This window comes from Carcharodon carcharias, chromosome 3 (assembly GCF_017639515.1).
Source record: "Carcharodon carcharias isolate sCarCar2 chromosome 3, sCarCar2.pri, whole genome shotgun sequence".
NCBI lineage: Eukaryota > Metazoa > Chordata > Chondrichthyes > Lamniformes > Lamnidae > Carcharodon > Carcharodon carcharias.
In genome coordinates this window covers 4976088-4998998 of record NC_054469.1, presented here as the reverse complement: position 1 = coordinate 4998998, position 22911 = coordinate 4976088, and the positions used below count along the sequence as shown (strand labels likewise).

Here is a 22911-nt window from a genome sequence, read left to right as displayed (position 1 = left end):
GGAAGCACAATTAAACAGCAGTCCTTGCCTCATCTGGCCTGCATGTGACTCCTCTAAATACCCTCTGAACAAGGGCAACTAGGGATGGACAATAAATACTGTCCTGGCCAGCAACACCCACATCCTGTGAACGAATAAAGAAAATACCGAACACTGGGATATCCCAATGCAGACTTCCCTCAATCAGATAAACCCTTCCCTAAAGGACATCAGGGACCAGATGGGTTTTTATGACAATGGTTTCATGGTCATCATCAGATTTTTAATTCCAGATTTTTATTGAATTCAAATTTCACCATCTGTCATGCTAAGATTCGACCTTGGGTCTCTGGAATACTAGTTCAGTGACAGTGCCACTATGCTACCGCCTCCCCTATTGGGATCACTGCTTTCCATATTACCCATCCCTAGTTGCCCTTGAGAAGGTGGTGGTGAGCTGCCTTCTTGAACCGCTGCAGTCCATGTGGTGTAGGTACACCCACAGTGCTGTTAGGGAGGGAGTTCCAGGATTTTGACCCAGCGACAGTGAAGGAACAGTGATATATTTCCAAGTCAGGATGGTGAGTGACTTGGAGGGGAACTTCCAGGTAGTGGTGTTCCCATCTATCTGCTGACCTTGTCCTTCTAGATGGTAGTGGTCTTGGGTTTGTTTGGAAGGTGCTGTCTAAGGAGCCTTGGTGAATTCCTGCAGTGCATCTTGTAGATGGTACACACACTGCTGCTACTGTGTGTCAGTGGTGGAGGGAGTGAATGTTTGTAGATGTGATGCCAACCAAGCGGGGCTGCTTTGTCCTGGATGGTGTTGAGCTTCTTGAGTGTTGTGGGAGCTGCACTTATCCAGGCAAGTGGGGAGTATTCCATCACACTCCTGACTTGTGCCTTGTGGACAAGCTTTGGGGAGTCAGGAGGTGAGTTACTCACTGCAGGATTCCCAGCCTCTGACCTGCTCTTGAAGCCACAGTATCCTCACATGTTCCTTAGTGCACGGTGTGACTCCAACCAGCGGAGACTTTTCCACGATTCCCGTCGACTCCAGTTTTGCTTGGGCCCCTTGATGTTACGCTCAGTCAAAGGCTGCCTTGATGTTACGCTCAGTCATTCTTACCTCACCTTTTCAGTGCAGCGTTTATGTCCAGGTTTGAACCAAAGCTGCAATGAGGTCAGGAGCTGAGTGGCCCTGGCAGAGCTGAGTGTCAGTGTGCAGGTTGTTTCTGAGTAAGTGCTGCTTGATTGCACTGTTGATGACCCCTTCCATCTGATGATCAAGCGCAGGCTGAGGGGGTGGTAATTGGCTGGGTTGGAATTGACCTGTCGTTTGTGTACAGGGCACAACTGGGCGATTTTCCACATTACTGAGTAGATGCCGGTGTTGTAGCTCTTTTGGTTTCAAAACAAGTAAACTAAATTAACAAGCCAAGGGCCAAATTAAACGGAAACTGCAAAAATAAAGGCAAAATTGAAAGGAAACTTACAAACATTAAATCAAAATGTGATTAAGGGGGTGGATAAAACACCCCAGTCCCCGCGGTGCCCACTGAGCATGGGAGGCCTCGACGGTGCCGGCAGACACCGTGTGCTCCCTCTCCAGCGAACGTAGCCACGGAAGAGGGGCAGACAGTCGGGTGGGATGACCCCCTCGATCGCCCGCTGCCTGGACCTTTTGAGGGGTAACTTGGCCAGGAGCAGGTTCACGAGGAGGTCCTCCTCCCTCTCTGACCCCCCCCGCCCCCCCCTCTGCACCGGGTGCCTGTAGATCAGGGGTGTGAGACTGAAGTACAAACAAAAGCGAAAGGTTTTTTTTCAAGTAACTAAGAAGGGAGTGCAGCCTAGAACGATTAACGTATACGTGGTCCATGGACTCCACAAGGCCACAGAAAAACGCAGGCGTCTTGGGAGTCCGTGAACCGACACATCCTGCGGTTGTATGGGACTGCTGCGTGCAACCCCCTCCACCCCCAGGCCCCAATGGAAAGGGGGAGGACTCCTGTGTCGAGACCCCCCCCCCCCCCCCCCCCCCCGCAACGGGGACGCCTGCTGCCAGATGGCAACAAGGCACCGGGCAGCAGCGCTAAAAGACACGGACGGCATTTCCATGAGGTGACTCAGGTTGCGGGGGCTCCGGCTGCTGAGGGAGGGCTTGGGGCCAATGTGGAATTCCGTCCAAACAGGGGTACGCTCAGATGGAAGACCACCGCGCACCTGGGCCACCTCAAGTCCCAGTATGACCTCGGGGCCGAGCACGACTGTCTGAAGGCCGTGGATGGCATCGGCCGCAAGCTGGACGTCCACCAAAGCATGATGCACCAACTCCTGCAGAAGCACCCAGCCCACCCCTCCACCACCCAGCACGTCCCCGATCCTGGTCACCCCGGCAGCCACAGCCCTTCTCTCCGCCTGCCACTGAAAAGGGCGGATTCCTGAGCAGCGGCTCTCTGACCATAGCCGCTACTCCTGACGGGGGAGAGCTGTGTCGCGAGGCGACCATGGTCCAGACTTTGATCAGGTTCTGGTAAAAGACAGGCAACGCCTGCAAGGAGCCACGAAGGCCTCTCGGGTCTACAAACAGGAGCTGCACGTCATAATTCAGGCTGTGCACCTGGTGGAAGAAATACATCGCCGGGGCAGCCACTGTTGTAGCTGCACTGGAGCAACTTGGCTTGGGGCTCTGCAAACGCTGGAGCACAAGTCTTCAGGACTATTGCTGGAATATTGTCAGGGCCCATAGCCTTTGGAGTATCCAGTGTCTTCAGCCATTTCTTGATATCACGGAGTGAATCGAATTGGCTGAAGACTGACATCTGTGATGCTGGAGACCTCTGGAGGAGGCCGAGATGGATCATCCACTTGGCACTTCTGGCTGAAGATTGTTGCAAATGCTTCACCCTTATCTTTCTTTATATGTATATGGATGATACAAAATTTTGCATCATAGTAAATAGCGAGGAGGAAGAACCAGAAATGGGCAGAGATATGGCAGATGCTGTTTAACGTGGATAAGTGTGAAGTGATGCACTTGGGAGAAACAACATGGAAAAGCAGTATAATGTAAACGGTACTATTTTAGGGACATAGGACTTGAGAGCAGGAGTAGATCATTCAGCCCATCAAGCCTGCTTCACCATTGAATAAGATCATGGCTGATCTGGTTCTGTCCCAACTCCACTTTCCTGTCTACCCCCAGTAACCCTTGAGTCCCCTTGTCTATCAAGAACCTGTCTCACTCAGCCTTGAATAAATTCAGGGACCCAGCCTCCACTGCTCTCTGGGAAAGAGAATTCCACAGACTGTCAACCCTTTGAGAGAAAAAAAATTCTTCTCATCTCTATCTTAAACGGGTAGACCACTTATCCTCAAACTATCTCTCCTGGTTCCAGTCTCTCCCACAAGAGGAAGCACCCTCTCAGTATCCACCCTATCAAGTCCCCTCAGGATCTTATATGTTTCAGTAAGATCACCTCTCCATTTTCTAAATTCCAATGGGTATAGGCCCAACCTGTTCAACCTTTCTCCTTATGATAAGCCCCTCATCCTAGGAATGAGTCAAGTGAGCTTCCTCTAACTGCTTCAACACAATTCTAAAATTTTCAAATAAGGAGACCAAAGCTCTACAGTGTATTCCAGATGTGGTCTCACCGAGGCCCTGTACAGCTGCAGTGAAACCCCTTTTATATTCCTTTCCCCTTGCAATAAATGCCAACATCCCATTTGCTTTCCTAATCACTTGCTGTCCCTACATACTAAATTTTTGAGATTCGTGGACTGCAGCGGTTCAAGAAGGCAGCTCACCACCACCTTCATCTTGGGCAATTAGGGATGGGCAATAAATGCTGACCCAGCCAGTGACCCTCGCATTCCATGAATGAATAAAAATTACATTTATCAGGACAGCCAGATCCCTCCGTACCACTGGGGCTAGACAGGAAAGTTCAGTTCTGCAATTTCTCTCTCCATTTAAGTAGTATACTGTTTTCTATTCTTCCTGCCAAAGTGGACCAGTTCACATTTTCTCACATTATACTCCATCCGCCAAATTTTTCCCCACTCAATTAACCTGTCTGTATGCTTTTGCAGACACACTTCCTCCTCTTAACAACTTATTTTCCAACCTATTTTGATGTCATTGGGAAAATTAGCTCCCAAACATTTGGTTCCTTCATCAAATCATTGATGTAGATTGTAAGTAGTTGAGGCCCCAGCACTGACCCCCATGGCTCTCCTCTAGTTACAGCCTGCCAGTCTGAAAAAGACCCATTTATCCCTACTCCCTGCTTCCTGGTAGCTAACCAATCCCCTATCCGTGCTAATATGTTACTCCCTACACCATGTAAGCTTATCTTGTGTAGTAACCTTTGATGTGGCACCTTATCAAATTCCTTCTGGAAACCTAAGTACACCACATCGACAGGTTCCCCTTTATCCACCTTGCTTGTTACTTCCTCAAAAAACTCTAATAAATTAGTTAAACATGATTTCCCTTTGACAAAGCCATGTTGGCTCTGCCTGACAACATTGTGATTTTCTAGGTATCCTGCTATAACCTCCTCAGTAATGGATCCTCGCAATTTCCCTATGACGGACGTTAGACTAACTGGCTTTAGTTTTCTGCAAGAAGAAGAGGACCTAGGGATGCATGTTTAAAAATCCTTGAAGGTGGCAGGTCAAGTTGATAATGTTGTTTAAAACGTGTATATGATGCATGGCTTTGTAAATAGGGGTATCAAATACAAAAATAAGGAAGTCACGTGACACCTTTTATAGGTCACTGGTTAGTCCCCAGCTAGGGTGTTCTCTACAATTCTAGACACTGAACTTTAGGAAGGATGTTGAGGCCTGGGGAAGGTACTGGGAGGTTTACCAAGATAATACCAGAGATGAGGGAGTTCGGTGGAGAGATTTGAGAAGCTGGGATCATTGTTTGAGCAGGCAGGGCTACAGGGAGAGCTGATAGAAGTGTTTACATTATATTGGGTTTTGATAAAGCAAGCAGGGAGAAACTATTCCATCTGGCAAGTTGATCAGTAAGCTAGGGCCATAGATTTAAAATAATTGGCAAAAGAACTACAGTGGAATTAGAAACTTAGAATGGTTACAGCAGAGACAGAGGCCATTCAGCCCATTTTTCTTTGCTGACTCTCTACAAGGAATATTTAATCAGTCCCATTCCCATGGTCTTTTCCTGTAGCCCTGCAATTTTTTTTCCCTTCTGGTGTTTATCCAATTCCCTTTCGAAAGCCATGATTGACCCTGCCTCCATCACAGTCACAGGCAGTGCTTTCCAGATCCTAGCCACTCGCTCTGTGAAAAAGTCTTTCCTTGTGTCACCTTTGGTTCGTTTCTCATTGACTTCAAACCTTCCACCAATGGGAGCAGTTTCTCCTGTCTACTCTGTACAGACCCCTCGCGATTTTGAATATCTCTGTCAAATCTCCCTCAGCCTTCTCTGCAAGGAGAACAGTCCCCACTTCCCCAATATGTCGATGTAGCTGAATCCCTCATCTCAGGAACCATTCTCGTGAACCTTCTCTGGACACGATACTCCATGAGGCCAAACCAGTGCCTGTAAACTTCTTAATAAAATAAATAATGAGGAGAAATGCTTTCACATGGAGTGTTGTTAAAATCTGAAGGGGAGGTGCAATCAGTTTCCATGGGACAGTTTGAAAGACAATTGGATTTAGACTTGGAAGAATCAATTTGCAAGGTTATGGGGAGAAAGCTGAAGGGTAGGACTAATTGGACAGCTCTTTGAAGGAGCCAGTACAGGTACGATGGGCTGAAAGGTACTTTATTTTATTAGTCCTTTCATGGGAGCTAGGCGTCACTGGCTGGGCCAGCACTTTTTATTGCGCATCCCTAATTGCCCTTGAGAAGGTGAGCTGCCTTCTTGAGCCGCTGCAATCCATGTGGTGTAGGTACACCCACCGTGCTGTTAGGGAGGGAGTTCCAGGATTTTGATCTGGCAATGTAGATCCAAGCCAGGATGGTGAGTGATTTGGAGGGGAACTTACAGGGGGTGATGTTCCCATCTATCCACTGCCCTTGTCCTTCTAGATGGTAGAGCTCTTGGGTTTGGAAGATGCTGTCTAGGGAGCCTTGGTGAGTTCCCGCAATGCATCTTGTAGATGGTACACACTGCTGCTACTGTGCATCGGTGGTGGAGGGAGTGAATGTTTATGGATGGGGTGTCCATCAAGCAGACTGATTTGTCCTGGATGATGATGAGGTTCTTGAGTGTTGTGGGAGCTGCACTCATCCAGGCAAGTAGGGAGTATTCTATCACACTCCTGACTTGTGCCTTGTAGATGGTGGACAGGCTTTGCGGAGTCAGGAGGTGGGTTACTCACTGCAGGATTCCTAGTCGCTGACCTGCTCTTGTAGCCACAGTATTTATATGGCTGGTCCAGTTCAGTTTCTGGTCACTGGCAACCCCCCCAGGATGTTGGTGGGGATTCAGTGATGGTAATGCCATTGAACGTCAAGGGGCGATGGTTAGATTCTCTCTTGTTGGAGATGGTCACAGTAGAAACATGCTCTGGGAGGCTTCTTAGTCAAATAAAATATTTATGCGAACGTTTCCATGGCTGCTTGCATCCAGCCAGCCCCTCCAAACCATTTTTTCATAGGAAGCCCCTCCCTAGAATTTATTCCCCCGTTCTAGCCACACATTGGTTGAACAAATATCATGACTTCTACTCAGTTGAACTGATCTTAAAGTGACAGTCATCACAGTCGCTGCCTGGCACTTGTGAGGTACCAATGTCACTTGTCAGCCCAAGCCTGGATATTATCCAAGTCTTGTTACACATTGCATTCTGTGAGATAAGATTCTATGATTCAAACACAATCCCAATTTTCAAGCCTCTCTGTTATTCTCAAATGAACGTGCGTCTATGCTGTGGCTTGTCTTAAATTTCAACAAAAAACAGAAAATGCTGGAAAAACTCAGCAGGCCTGTCAGTGTCTGTGGAGAGAGAAACAGAGTTAACCCTTCAGTATCCTCCCAGGAGTGTGGAGCCCAGAATTGCACAGATTCTCAGCAGGTTGTAACACTCCTCATGAGGGAGATTGACTGGCTAACCCTGTTCATCCTGCCCCTCAGAATGACCATCATTAAAGACGTGTCCTGCTCTCTCTCACAGGCAGAACCATCTGTATGAGGATCTGTACCGAGCTAACTTCAACCTGGGGAGTATCCACTGGCGCAATGGCGAGCACTCCAAGGCTGTCCGCTGTTTGGAAGCTGCCAAGGAGTGTGCCAAGAAGATGAAGGAGAAGTACATGGAGAGCGAGTGCTTCAGCAGCATCGGGCAGGTGAGTATTGGAGGGAGGAGGAGAACGTGAGGGAAGAGCGCAGCATTAAGCAGGTGGCTGAGTGATGTGGGAAGCGGGGAGAGACAGCGTGAGTGCCTGAACAGAATGGGGGGGCAGCTTATGATGGGGGGGGGAGGGAAAAGGAGGGAGAGTCCGTGATCAAGACGGTGCGCGTGAGTACCTCCACAGCGTCGGGCAGGTGGGTGGAGGTGAGTGAGAGAGGCGGTGAGGATGCGTGTTTGAGAATTTGAATTCAGTCTAAATCTTAGTGAAACAAAAAGCTGAGATCAGTAAAAAGAATCATGAAGCTGTTGGATTTTTATAAAAACCCAACGGGTTCGCTGCTGTCCCACAGGAAAGGAAACCCGCTGTCTCCCCTCACCTGGCCTGCATGTGACTCCAGCCTTAAAACAACTAGGTTGACTCTTAACTGTTAGCCAGCCATTCAGTTATCGAAGCAATAAATACCAACTTTGCCAATGGCACCCACGTCCCAGGGATCTCTCAATCTCCATCACCAAGTTTACTAGCAACTTGGACTCCCTCATGTATAGAAGACTGGGGTGGGAGGGGGTGGTGATGATTAAAGGATTTCCTGTGTGTGAGAGAGAGAAACAATCTCCTCCAGATGACGGGGAGTTGAGGACCAGGAGGCATCATCTTAAAAATTTGAGCCAGGCCATTCAGGGTTAAATCCAGATAGCTCAGCTCATCTTCAGGCAAATAGCAAATCCCCATTCCCTCGGGCTGAGAATCAAATTAAATATTCAAAACTGAGAATGATAAAGTTCTGTTGGGTAAGAGGATGAAGGATTACAGAAACAAGGCACGTAGGTGGAATTAAAATACAGGTCAGCCATGATGGGACACGCTGGAGGAGCTGAATGTTCTCCCCATTAACGTGTGTTTAAGAGGCAGTGAATTATGAGCTTGGATATCAGTGCAAAGTGTGAAAGGCACTGATGTTCCCCAGTTGTTACAGCATGCAGCAGCTGAATGTTCATTTGAGTTTTAACCTCACCCCCCACTCCCGCTTTGTGCCCCTCTCAGGTCTTCCTCAACCTCGGAGATTTCGTGGCTGCCAAGCGATCCCTGAGGAAGGCGTTTACACTGGGCTCGCTGCAGCAATCAGAGCACGACTCAGTGAGGAAGAACCTCAAGAACGGTGAGTGTCTCCTACACTCTGTAACAGCAAAGTACACGGGGAAATTAGGAAGGCTTTCGAGACCCAGACAGTATCTGAGCTCTGGTGAAAGATGCTCAAGGATTCAAACACTAAACACCATGTTTCGCCTACCATAGATGTTGCCTGACCAGCTGACTGCTTCCAGCACCTCCTATCGTCAGTTTTGTATTGTGAGAGGTTTATTGTCCAGGTGATAGCACTGTCTTAATAGATCGGACTTTCCAGACTGAGTCAGTAGATTATAGATTTGACCTCCACTTCAGGATTCAGACTCGTAATCCAGGCTGATGTTCCAGCGCAGCCCTGAGGGAGCGCCGCACTGTCAGAGGGTCAGCCCTGAGGGAGCGCTGCACTTTTGGAGGATCAGTACTGAGGGAGCGCTGCACTTTCGGAGGATCAGTACTGAGGGAGTGCTGCACGGTCAGAGGGTCAGTACTGAGGGAGTGCTGCACTGTCAGAGGGTCAGTACTGAGGGAGCGCCGCACTGTCGGAGGATCAGTACTGAGCGAGTACTGCACTGTCGGAGCGTCAGTACTGAGGGAGCGCTGCACTTTCGGAGGATCAGTACTGAGGGAGCGCTGCACTTTCGGAGGATCAGTACTGAGGGAGCGCTGCACTTTCGGAGGATCAGTACTGAGGGAGCGCTGCACTGTCGGAGGATCAGTACTGAGCGATCGCCGCACTGTCGGAGGATTAGAACTGAGGGAGCGCTGCACTTTCGGAGGATCAGTACTGAGGGAGCGCTGCACTGTCAGAGGGTCAGTACTGAGGGAGCGCCGCACTGTCGGAGGATCAGAACTGAGGGAGCGCTGCACTGTCGGAGGATCAGAACTGAGGGAGCGCTGCACTGTCGGAGGATCAGAACTGAGGGAGCGCTGCACTGTCAGAGGATCAGTACTGAGGGAGCGCTGCACTGTCGGAGGATCCGTACTGAGGGAGCGCTGCACTGTCAGAGGGTGGGTACTGAGGGAGTGCCGCGCTGTCAGAGGAACAGCACTGAGGGAGCGCTGCGCTGTCAGAGGGTGGGTACTGAGGGAGTGCCGCGCTGTCAGAGGATCAGTACTGAGGGAGCACTACACTGTCGGAGGGTCGGCGCCGAGGGAGTGCTACATTTTTTAAAATTCATTCACAGGATGTGGGCTTCTCTGGCTGGGCCCAGCATTTATTGCCCATCCCTAATTGCCCTTGAGAAGGTGGTGGTGAGCAATCTTCTTGAACCTTGCAGTCCCTGTGGTGTAGGTACACCCACAGCGCTGTTAGGGAGGGAGTTCCAGGATTTTGACCCAGTGACAGTGAAGGAACGGTGATATATTTCCAAGTCAGGATGGTGAGTGACTTGGAGGGGAACTTCCAGGTTTTCGTGTTCCCATCTATCTGCTGCCCTTGTCCTTCTAGATGGTAGTGGTCATGGGTTTGGAAGGTGCTGTCTAAGGAGCCTTGGTGAGATGCTGCAATGCATCTTGTAGATGGTACACACACTGCTGCCACTCTGCGTCGGTGGTGGAGGGAGTGAACATTTGTGGATGTGGTGCCAATCAAGCGGGGCTGCTTTGTTCTGGATGGTGTCAAGCTTCTTGAGTGTTGTGGGAGCTGCACTCATCCAGGCAAGTGGGGAGTATTCCATCACACTCCTGACTTGTGCCTTGTATAGGGTGGACAGGCTTTGGGGAGTCAGGAGGTGAGTTACTTGCTGCAGGATTCCTAGCCTCTGACTTGCTCTTGTAGCTACAGTATTTATATGGCTGGTCCAGTTCAGCTTCTGGTCAAAGGAGGATGGTTGTGGTTGCTGGAGGTCAGTCTTCTCAGTTCTAGAACATCATTTTGGAGTTCCTCAGGGTAGTGTCCTCGGCCCAACCACCTTCAGCTGCTTCATCAATGACCTTCCTTCCATCATAAGGTCAGAAGTGGGGTTGTTCGCTGATGATTGCACAATGTTCAGTACCATTCGCAACTCCTCAGATACTGAAGCAGTCCATGTCCAAATACAGCAAGACCTGGACAATATCCAGGCTTGGGCTGACAAGTGGCAAGTAACATTCACGCCACACAGGTGTCAGGCAATGACCATCTCCAACACGAGGGAATCCAACCCATTGCACCTTGACATTCAATGGCATTACCATCATTGGATCCCCTACTCTCAACATCCTGGGGGTTACCATTGACCAGAAACTGAACTGGACTCGCCATATAAATATTGCGACTACAAGAGCAGGTCAGAGGAGTATTTAAGATCATGAGGGGTCCAAACCCCTCATGATCTTGAATACCTTCATCAAATCTCCCTCAGCTTTCTCTTCTCCAAGGAAAACAGTCCCAACTTCTCCACTCTTTCCTCATAATTGAAGTTCCTCATCCCTGGAACCATTCTTGTGAATCTTTGCTGTGCATGCTCTAGTGCCCTCACAGGTATTAGAGAAAGGCAGGTCTTTCTTTAAGAGTGGAAAGGGATGTTGGTGCCTGCGAAGGATAGGTCTTATTTAACTTTTATTTCAAATCTGCTGGTGTGTGTTTTAATTTATTCAGCCCAAAGCTATCATATCTGAGTTTGGCAACAGAACTGGTCTTGATGCTATTAAATCTGATGGTGTCTATTAATCAGTGTTGTGTTTGAGACTCTTCACTAGCCGGTATGTTTTCAAGGAGGGTACACTGTGCTTTGCATTCTTTCTACGCAGTGCTGTTATGTGACTGCAAACAGGAGTTGCAATAATAACTTCAACTGATTCCAACTAGACAGAACCTAACTGTCACTGTATTCCTCAGTGGTTGGGGGGGTGGGGTGGTTACCATTGACCAGGAACATAACTGGACCAGCTATATAAATACTGTGGCTACAAAGGCAGGTTAGAGGCACATAGGAACAAGAGTAGGCCATTTGGCCCCTTGAGCCTGCTCTATCATTCAGTTAGAATGCCTGAAAGGGTGGTAGAGGCAGAAACCCTCACAACATTGAAGAAGTATTTGGATGTGCAACTTGTGATGCCATGGCACACAGGCTATGGGCCTAGTGCTGGAGAATGGGATTAGAATAGTTGGGTACTTGTTTGACCGGTGCAGACTCGATGGGCCGAAAGGCCTTTTTCTGTGCTGTAGACTCTGTGACTCTAGATCATGGCTGATCATCTACTTCACTGTCGTTTTCCTACTCTATTCACATGTCCCTTGATGTCAGTATCGAGAAATCTGTTGATTTCTGCTTTGAGCGTACTCGATGACTGAGCTTCCACAGCCCTTTGGGGTAGAGAATTTCAAAGCTTCACCACCCTTTGAGTGAAGAAAGCCCTCCTCGTCTGAGTCTTAACGGCCTACCCCTTTATTCTGAGGTTGTGACCCCGGGTTCTAGACCCGCTCCAACCAGAGAACATTCTTTCTGCATCTACCCTGCCACGTCCCTTAAGTATTTTTAAGTTTCAGTGAGACCACCCTCACTCTTTGAAACTCTAGCCAATACAGGCCCAGTTTCCTCAATCTCTCCTCAGGACAATGTCACCACCCCAAGGATCAGTCGGCGAGCCTCCATTGCACTCCCTCTATGGCAGGTATATCCTTCCTTCGATAAGTGGACCAAAACTGTCCACAATTCTGCCGGTAAGACCCCAGGTCAGAGGCTGGGAATTCTGTGATGAGTAACAGTTCAACGCTGAGAAGGTCGAGGGCATCAAGCGTCTGGGCAATATCACCTCCTCCAAGATTTACATCATTCGCTGATATGAACTGAAGGCCCATCCTCCCCCCTGAGGAGGGTGTAAGAGATCTATCTCATGGTCACTATTTGAAAAGCAGCAGGTATTCACCCTGGAGACCTGGAAAATATTTAACACTCGGATCAACTTCACAAAAACAGATCATTGGGTCATTTCTCACGTTGCTGTTTGTGGGAGCTTACTGTGCACAAATTGACTGCCATTTTCCTACATTGAAATAGTGACTGCACTTTACAGTGCCGCCTTGTCCCCTGACAGTTTCTGACTCTCTCTTTCTCCTCTTTCTCCCTCTCCTCTTTCTCTCTCTCTCCTCTCCTCTCCTCTCTCCTCTCTGCCTGCCTCTCTCTCTCCCTCTCTCTCTCTGCCTGCCTCTCTCTCTGCCTGCCTCTCTCTCTCTCTCTCTGCCTGCCTCTCTCTCTCTCTCTGCCTGCCTCTCTCTCTCTCTCTCTGCCTACCTCTCTCTCTCTCTGTGCCTGCCTCTCTCTCTCTCTCTCTCTGCCAGCCCACACATGCTGCCTCACCCCTCCTTTCTCTCCTTCCTTTCTGCATGTAATGGAGGGATGGGGGTTGATTTTTGCCTCGCACTGGGTGCTCAAGGTTTCCTCTATACATGTCCTCCTTAGCAATTAACGTCCGTGTTCCTTACCACCCCTCCCAGCTGTAAAAGGGTCTCGATTGGAGGAGGCCTTATCTGAACTACCTGAGAAGGAGCAACAGCAAGATGGGTTGGGACTTTGCGAGCAGCTTGGGGATCTCTGCTGTAAGGTGGGATCCTACCGGAAAGCCATCGATTATTACAAGATGCAGGTAAGCAGGCGACAGTGAGAGAGACTGCTCCCCACACAGGCCGGGGTCCAGGCTGGTCAAAACCCCTTAACACTGAATCTCTCCGCACCAAATGCTCAGAGATTCACCAAGTGCAGAAGGAGGCCATTCAGCCCATTATGCCTGTGACAGCTCTTTTGAAAGCGCTATCCAAATAATTCCACTCCCTTGCTCTTTTTCCATGGCCCCGAGAGGGTTTCCTCCTCAGAATATTGATGCAATTGTTGGATCAATAGATGCAGAATCAATTCCGGTCCGTGGGACAGGAGAGGAATTGGGATTGAAAAATTATTTGTTTGTCAGTGTGATGACAGTAAATCGAGTGGTTCTGTTACCAGACTAATAATCCAGAGATTGGGTGTTCATATCCCACTGTTTTGAGAATCTGATCGTCTGAAAATAAAAAGTAAGAGTGATCATGCGGTTGTCAGATTGTTGTCAAACTCCAAGCAGCTCACTCATGTCCGTTGAGGAGGGAAATCAGCCATTTTTAGGCAGACCCGGTCTGTATGTGACTCCACGTCCGCAGTGTGGTTGGTCATGAGCTGCCCTCTGCAGATGTATGGCCAGGAACTGCCAGCCTTTCAGGTAGTGCCACATCCCTGGAATGCAGGGTTCCCGGTTTAGAAAACCAGGATTGTGAGAACCCGCGTTCTGTTAGCTAGAGTTACCTCAAACCAAGCTTTGGAGCGTGTTTTTTTTTTTCAATTTTGCAGCTATCCTTCGAGAAGTTGACAGCCTCAAAATTTAAATTTCACTCCCTCCATCTCCAGTCAATCCCCACCAGAATGTAGGGATGTGATTCTATTTTCTTTTTAATATTCATTGGAGGTGGGTGTCGGTGGCTGGGTCAGCATTTATTGTTCAGGAGGCATTTAAGAGTCAACATGTGGGCCAGACCAGGTAAGGATGGCAGATTTCCTTCTCTAAAGGACATTAGTGAACCAGATGGGTTTTTACAACAATCGACAATGGTTTCATAGTCACCGTTAGACTTTTAATTCCAGATTTTTATTGAATTCAAATTTCACCATCTGCTGTGGTGGGATTTGAACCCGGGTCCCCAGAGCTGGGTCTCTGGATTACTAGTCCAGTGACAATACCACTACACCATCCCCATGCATTCTCTGCATGAAGAAGCACCAACTATACTGGGTGGAGCACATGCTTTCCAAGTCGCTCAGTGGGTAACACTGTTGCCTCTGAGGAAGCGATTGTGGGTTCAAATCTTTAACCCGAGCAGACACTCCCTGTGCATTAGTCAGCAAGTCAGTGCTGAGGGAGCGCCGCACTGTCAGGGGGTCAGTGCTGAGGGAGCGCCGCACTGTCGGAGGGTCAGTGCTGAGGGAGCACCGCACTGTCGGAGGGTCAGTGCTGAGGGAGCACCGCACTGTCGGAGGGTCAGTGCTGAGGGAGCGCCGAACTGTCGGAGGGTCAGTACTGAGGGAGTGCTGCACTGTCAGAGGGTCAGTACTGAGGGAGTGCTGCACTGTCAGAGGGTCAGTACTGAGGGAGTGCTGCACTGTCAGAGGGTCAGTACTGAGGGAGTGCAGCACTGTCAGAGGGTCAGTACTGAGGGAGTGCTGCACTGTCAGAGGGTCAGTACTGAGGGAGTGCCGCACTGTCAGAGGGTCAGTACTGAGGGAGTGCCGCACTGTCAGAGGGTCAGTACTGAGAGAGTGCCGCACTGTCGGGGGGTCAGTACTGAGAGAGTGCCGCACTGTCGGGGGGTCAGTACTGAGAGAGTGCCGCACTGTCGGGGGGTCAGTACTGAGAGAGTGCCGCACTGTCGGGGGGTCAGTACTGAGAGAGTGCCGCACTGTCGGGGGGTCAGTACTGAGAGAGTGCCGCACTGTCGGGGGGTCAGTACTGAGAGAGTGCCGCACTGTCGGGGGGTCAGTACTGAGAGAGTGCTGCACTGTCGGTGGGTCAGCGCTGAGGGAGCACCGGAGGGTCAGCACTGAGGGGGCGCCGCACTGCCGGAGGGGTCGTCTTTCAGGCGAGATTTTGAACCGAGGCCCCCTGACCTGTTGAACTCATTCCTTCCTTAAATAGCACCAAGCAGATCACATGATGATTTATTTTGCTAGTAGTTGTGGGATGTGGGCTGTGCAGTCATGTTGTCTGCTGCATTTCTCTACAGTGACTCCACTTCAAATACTAATCATTGGATTTGAGGAGTTAAGATGCAAAAGGCTCAAGATCTTCCCTGGATTGTGTAAACCGAATCCAAACTGGGCCTGCCCCTGATTCCATACATTTCCAAGATTCCAGGGGGTGGGGAGGGGGAAGCACAGGTATCACTTCCTTCAAAATTCTCTGTCTCAATCAGTGTCTGTCTCCCTCCCCCCCACCCACCCACACTCCCTCTCCCCTCCCCCTGCCCCCTCTCCCTCTCCCTCTCCCCTCCCCCTGCACCCCCCCCCCACTGCCCCCACTCTCAGCTGAAGTATGCGGAGGTGTTGAGGAAGCCTGACCGGGAGCTGGCTGTTATTCACGTTTCACTGGCCACCACATTTGCTGACCTGAGGGATTATGAACATTCTATCGAGCACTATGAAGCTGAGCTGGTTCTGCGCAAGGGAAACCCCAAGGAGGTGAGCTCATGGACCCGCTCAGCACTGTCTGCACTCTTAGTAATTCTAGGCAGCAAGACAACAACCACTTGTATTTACATCGAGTTGGAACGCAATGGGATGTCCCAGAGGGCCTCACGGCCGCATTCAAAATCAAAATTTAAAATCAAACCAAATGAGGCCATTAGGGCAGGTGGATCCAAAACATTGGCCAAAGAAGTAGGTTGTAAGGACCTTCTCAACAAACAAAAAAAGCCGGGGGTGGGGGGCTGGTTAGGGGGGGAATTCAACAGTTTGGCACTGAGGCAGCTGAAGGCACAGCTGCTAAAAGTGGAGTGAATAAAATCGAGGATACTCAAGAAGCCAGCTATGGAGTGGTGCAGTTATCTCAGACTGGAGGAGATGACAGAGTTAGGGAGGAACGAGGGTGCAGAGGAATTGGAGACCAAGGATGAGACTTTTATAATTGAGGCATGGCTTAACCGGGAGCTGGTGTAGGACAACCTAGTCTACTTGGACTTCAGCAAGGCTTTTGATAAGGTCCCTCATGGGAGACTGATAACGAAGGTAAGAGCCCATGGGATCCAAGGCAATTTGGCAAATTGGATCCAGAATTGGCTGAGTGGCAGGTAGCAGAGGGTGATGATCGAGGGGTGTTTTTGTGACTGGATGCCTGTGTCTGGTGGGGCTCCACAGGGATCGGTGTTGGGTGCCTTGCTGTTTGTGGTACATATACATGATTTAGACTTGAATGTAGGAGGGTTGATCATTAAGTTTGCAGATGACATAAAAATGGGTGAGGGGTGGTAAATAGCGAGGAGGATAGCCTTAGAATATGGGAGGATATAGATGGGCTGGTCAAATGGGCTGATCAGTGGTAAATGGAATTTGATTCGGATAAGTGTGATGTGATGCACTTGGGCAGGACAAACAAGGCACGGGAATACACGATGAATGGTAGGACCCTGGGAAGTACCGAGGATCAGAGGGACCTTGGTGTGCATGTCCACCGGTCCCTTAAGGTAGTGGGACAGGTAGATAAGGTGGTTAAGAAGGCATATGGGATACTTGCCTTTATTAGCCGAGACATAGAATATAAGAGCAGAAACAAAAACAGAATTACCTGGAAAAACTCAGCAGGTCTGGCAGCATCGGCGGAGAAGAAAAGAGTTGACGTTTCGAGTCCTCATGACCCTTCGACAGAACTTGAGTTCGAGTCCAAGAAAGAGTTGAAATATAAGCTGGTTTAAGGTGTGTGGGGGGTGGGGAGAGAGAGAGAGAGAGAAGTGGAGGGGGTTGGTGTGGTTGTAGGGACAAACAAGCAGTGATAGAAGCAGATCATCAAAAGATGTTCTGTCGAAGGGTTATGAGGACTCGAAACGTCAACTCTTTTCTTCTCCGCCGATGCTGCCAGACCTGCTGAGTTTTTCCAGGTAATTCTGTTTTTGTTTTTGGTTTGGATTTCCAGCATCCGCAGTTTTTTTGTTTTTATCTCTGAATATAAGAGCAGGGAGGTTTTGCTGGAACTGTATAAAACGCTGGTTAGGCCACAGCTAGAGTATTGTGTGCAGTTCTGGAATCTGCATTATAGGAAGGATGTGATTGCACTAGAGAGTGCAGAGGAGATTTACCAGGATGTTGCCTGGGCTGGAGAGTTTTAGTTATGGGGAGAGATTGGATAGTCTAGGGTTATTTTCCTTGGAGCAGAGGAGATTGAGGGGGTCATGATTGAGGTGTAGAAAATTATGAGGGGCATAGATAGGGTAGACAGGAAGTAACTTTTCCCCTTGATGGAGGGATCAATAACCAGGGGGCATAGATTTAAGGTAAGGGGCAGGAGGTTTAGAGGGGATGTGAGGAAGAATATTTTCACCCAGAGGGTGGTGGGAATCTGGAACTCACTGCCTGAAAGGGTGGTAGAGGCAGAAACCCTCATAACATTGAAGAAGTATTTGGATGTGCACTTGCGATACCATGGCGGACAAGACTATAGGCCTAGTGCTGGAAAATGGGATTAGAGTTAGGTACTTGTTTGACCGGCGCAGACTCGATGGGCCGAAGGGCTTTTTTCTGTGCTGTGGACCTCTATGACTCTATGACAATGAGCACAGGGGAGATGGGGGAATGGGATTTGGTGTTGGTCAGGACACAGACAGCAAGATTTCAGGCTAGCTGATGTTAACAGAGAGACAGATATGGGAGGTTGGTCAGGAGCGCATTGCAATGGTTAAGTATCGGGGTAACCAAGACACCAACCTGGGTTTCGGGTGCAGAAGGATGACGTCGAGCGGTGTAGCAGAGATAGAAATCGGCTGTCTTAGTGATACAAATTTGTGGTCGGAAGTTCACCTCAGGATCAAGTGTAACACTGAAGGTGTGAATGGTTTGGTTCAGCCTCTCAGTTGCCAGGGAGAGGGATGAGTAGATAAAAGGGGAACAGAGTTTGGACTGGGGACTGGAAACAATGGCTTCGAACTTCTCTTTATTTAATTGGAAGAAATTTCTGCTCATCCACTACTCGATGCCCGATAAACTGTTTGATAATTTTGAGACAGCGGAGGGATGGTTAACCTTCGTTACAGGATGCCATTTGTGACTCTGATAAGAGTTGCTTCAGTACTGTGGCAGGGGTAGAAATCTGACTGGAGGGGTTCAAACATGGAGTTTGCTGTCAGGCAATATGTAGATGAGAAAGAGGAGGGGGCCAAGGTAATGGTGTGGGCACAGGACCAGTGATTCTCTGGCTATGATTAGACCAGGTGAGAGCAGCCCCATCAGCTGGATGACAGTGGAGAGACATTGGAGAAGGACGGTGTGGTCAAAACCATGTCAAAGGTTGCAGACAGGATGAGGAGGGAAAGTTTACTCCTGTCACAGTCATAGAGAATGTTCCAGGATTTTGACCCAGCGACAATGGAGGAACGGTGATATAATTCCAAGTCAGGATGGTGAGTGATTTGGAGGGGAACTTCCAGATGGTGGTGTTCCCATTTGTCTGCTGCCCTTGTCCTTCTAGATGGTAGCGGTCGAGGGTTTGGAAGGTACTGTCTAAGGAGCCTTGGTGAATTCCTGCAGTGCATCTTGTAGATGGTACTGTATATATAATTTGAGGGTGATAGCCTCAGCATCCTGAGGCTGGGCTTATTCCAAGATGCTACTTCATTGAATAAAACAGCACAGAAGAGGTCATTCAGCCCAGAAGGAGGTCATTCGGCCCATTGTGCTATCTAATGAGTCCCGCTCCTTACTCTTTCCCCAAAGGTCTGCAGATGTTCCCCTATCAAGTGTTTATGTAATTCAGTTTGCATCATGTGTGAACGCAATTATTTATCAACAACCCAAACTGGTGTTCCCTCACAGACAGAGGGGTAGTGCTTCCCAAACCCCATTAGTGAGGAGCTGCTACTGGGGCGATTTGAGGGGCGGGTGGGGTGGTGGTTCAAGCAGAGGGACCGAGCTTCATCTGGTCACTAGCAGCTACTGAATACTTCCTGTTTATTATAGGAGTGCAAGACCTGGCTAAACATGGCATTGGCCAAAGAAGAGGGCGGACAAACCTATGGTGAGCTGGAGGAGTGTTATCGGAACGCACTGCGGTGTGCTCAACAGGCTCAGCTACCCAGACTGCAGGTAAATCCCAACACTGATCTATTGGGGGCTTTGTTCTATATAGGAGGGAGGAGAGACCCCCCCCCCCCCACCTCCTCCCACAAACCACCCCCAACACGCTCACTGTATTTCCCCTCTATCCCTTAGCCAAGCAATTCTTGAGAGTTATACACTGCTGCGGCTCACCATCACCTTCTCAAGGGCAATTAGGCATAGGGGATAAAAATGCTGGCCCAGCCAGTGATGCCGATGTCCCATGAAAGAATAAATTAAACAAGAAAAGGGATTGATGAGGGTGGTTAGGAAGGGGCTGTTTCTCCAGGCTGGTGAATCTAGAACTAAATAAAGTCTTGGAATAAGAAATTAATTTAGGACTGAGATGGGGAGAAATTTCTTCAATTAGAGGGTTGTGAATCTTTGAATTTCTCTAACCCAGAGAGCTGTGGATGCTCATTCACTGAGTATACTCGCGACAAGAGATCGACATATCTTTTGGCACTAAGCGAATTAAGGAATATGAGGCTAGTGTGGGAAGGTGGAGTTGAGATAGAAGTTCAAAGCCGTGGTGTGCTCCATGTGGGAAGCCGGGGACATTTCCAGTGCCCGGGACCAGCATGTGTGCAGGAAGTGTGTCCAGCTGCAGCTCCTGGAAGCTCGGGTTTCAGAGCTGGAACGGCAGCTGGGGACACTCTGGAGCATCTGTGAGTCTGAGAGCATTGTGGATAGCACGTTTAGAGAGGTGGTCACACCGCAGATGAAGGGACTTGAGGAAGGAAGGGAATGGGTGACCAGGCAGTCCAAGAGAAACAGGCAGGTAGTTCAGGAGTCCCCGGGGTCCCACTCACAAATCGGTATTCCATTTTGGAGGCTGATGAGGGTGCTGGTTCCTCCAGGGAGTGCGGACAGAGCCAATCTTCTGGCACCATAGCAGCCTGTCTGTGCAGGAGGGGAGGAAGAGAGGAAGAGCAATAGTAATAGGGGATTCTATAGTCAGGGGAACAGATAGGCGCTACTGTGGCCGTCAGCGTGACTCCAGGATGGTGTGTTGCCTCTCTGGTGCCAGGGTCCGGGATGTCACTGAACGGCTGCAGGGCATCCTGAAGGGGGAGGGTGATAAGGAAGAGGTCATGGTGCATGTTGGTACCAATGACATAGGTAGAAAGAAGGATGAGGTCTTGCATCAAGAATTCAGGGAGTTAGGCAGTAGACTAAAAAGCAGGACCTCTCGGGTTGTAATCTCTGGATTACTCCCAGTGCCACATGCTAGTGAGCTCAGAAACAGGAGAATAGTGCAGATAAATACGTGGCTTAAGAGATGGTGCAGGAGGGAGGGTTTTAGATTCCTGTATCACTGGGACCGTTTCTGGGGAAGGTGGGACCTGTACAAGCAGGATGGTCTACATCTGAACCAGAGCGGGACTAACATCCTTGCAGGCGAGTTTGCTAGTGCTGTTGAGAGGAGTTTAAACTAATTCGGCAAGGTGGGGGGGACACAATGTTTGTAGAATAGGGGCACATCATAATACAGTAAAACAATCAAGTCAGAGGGAGTAGAGCTGCAATAAGCTTCAAGGGAGTAAGGCAAGGCTGGATGGCCTCTACTTTAATGCCAGGAGTATTACAGGTAAAATGGATGAGTTAAGGGTGAGGATTGACATGTGGAATTGTGATATAGCAGTCATCACTGAGACATGGTTAAGGGAAGAGCAGGATTGGCAGCTCAACATTCCGGGATAAAGAATCTTCAGGCGAGACAGGGGAGGGGGTAAAAGAGGAGGAGGCATTGTATTATTAGTTAAGGAGTCAGTGACTGCAGTAAGGAGAGATGATATCTTGGAGGGGGCATCGAATGAAGCTTTGTGGGTAGAGCTTAAGAATAAAAAAGGGGCAGCCACATTGTTAGGTGTTTATTATAGATCCCCAGATAGTCTCTGGGAAATTGAGGAGCAAATATGTGCACAATTTGTGGGGGTGTGTAAAAACAATAACAATAGGGTAATTATATTAGGTAATTTCAACTTTCCCAACATTAATTGGGATAGACGGAGTGCAAAGGGCTTGGATGGAGTGGATTTCTTGAAATGTGTACAGGAGAACTTTTTAGATCAATATGTAGAGGGTCCAACAAGGGACAGTGCATTGCTGGACCTAATTCTGGGGAATGAAGCCGGACAGGTGACTGAGGTGGTGGTGGGGGAGCATTTTAGTGATAACGACCACAACATGGTACAGTTTAAGTTTGTTATGGACAAAGAAATCGACAAGTTGCAAAAAAAAATGTTTTGGATTGGGGGAGAGTAGATTTTAGTGAAATAAGGCAGGGTCTGGCCAAGTTAGACTGGGAACAGTTACTTGTGGGGAAATCTACAGAGGAACAGTGGGGGGTGTTCAAAAAGGAAATGGGGAGGATACAGGCTCAACATATGTTACCTCTAGGGTGGTAGAAAGGAGTAACAGGCCCAGAGAACCATGGATGACCAGAGATATTCAGGATAAGATGAGAAGGAAAAGAGAGGCTTTTAACAGGTACAAGGGAAGCAAATCAGCATTAGTGGAGTATAGACAGTGCAGGGTGGAGCTTAAGAAAGCAATTAGGAGAGCAAAGAGGGGACATGAGAAAGCTCTGGCTGGTAAAAGTAGGGTAAATCCCAAGATATTCTATAAGTATATCAATGGGAAGGGGATAACCAGGGAAAGAGTAGGGCCCATAAGGGACCAACGGGGCAATCTATGGGTGGAGCCAGAGGACATCGCTGGTGTGTTGAATGAACACTTCACATCCGTCTTCACCCAAGAGATTGGGTATAAAGCTATTGAACTCGGGGATAGATTTTATGAGGTTCTTGAGCAAATTGATATAGGGTATGACAAGGTATTGGAGGTGTTGGCAGGTTTAAAAGTGGACAGATCTCCAGGTTCGGATGATTTGTGTCCCAGACACAGTACTCCAGTTGTGGCCTCACCAAGGTTCTATACAACTCCAACATGACCTCCCGACTTTTGTAATCTATGCCTCGATTGATAAAGGCAAGTGTCCCATGTGCCTTTTTCACCACCCCACTAACATGCCCCTCCACCTTCAGAGATCTATGGACACACACGCCAAGGTCCCTTTGTTCCTCAGAACTTCCTAGTGTCATGCCGTTCATTGAATACTTCCTTGTCAAATTACTCCTTCCAAAGTGTATCACCTCACACTTTTCAGGGTTAAATTCCATCCGCCACTTATCTGCCCATTTGACCATCCCGTCTATATCTCCCTGTAGCCCAAGACACTCAACCTCACTATTAACCACCCAGCCAATCTTTGTGTCAGCCACAAACCTACTAATCCTACCCCCCCCACATAATCATCTATGTCGTTTATACAAATGACAAATAATAGGGGACCCAGCACAGATCCCTGTGGTACGCCACTGGACACTGGCTTCCAGTCACTAAAGCATCCTTCTGTCATCACCCTCTGTCTCCTACAACTGAACCAATTTTGAATCCACCTTATCAAATTACCCTGTATCCCATGTGCCTTTGCCTTCTTTATAAGTCTCCCATGTGGGACCTTGTCAAAGGCTTTGCTGAAATCCATATAAACTACATCAACTGCACTACCCTCATCTACACACCTGGTCACCTCCTCAAAACATTCAATCAGATTTGTTAGGCATGACCTCCCTCTGACAAAGCCATGCTGACTATC

The 22911-nt window shown here is 48.9% G+C and overlaps 1 protein-coding gene across 3 annotated transcripts in view; it reads left to right on the top strand.

Annotated features, from left to right (window-relative positions):
• Window positions 1-22911, top strand: part of tonsl (tonsoku-like, DNA repair protein) — a 109333-nt gene that overhangs the window by 14192 nt on the left and 72230 nt on the right. For all 3 annotated transcript variants that reach the window (XM_041184553.1, XM_041184555.1, XM_041184554.1), the window contains exons 6-10: window positions 7140-7311; window positions 8362-8476; window positions 12863-13011; window positions 15474-15626; window positions 19110-19235. In XM_041184553.1, the coding sequence (XP_041040487.1) occupies window positions 7140-7311; window positions 8362-8476; window positions 12863-13011; window positions 15474-15626; window positions 19110-19235 (715 nt within the window). The remainder of the gene's footprint in view (window positions 1-7139; window positions 7312-8361; window positions 8477-12862; window positions 13012-15473; window positions 15627-19109; window positions 19236-22911) is intronic.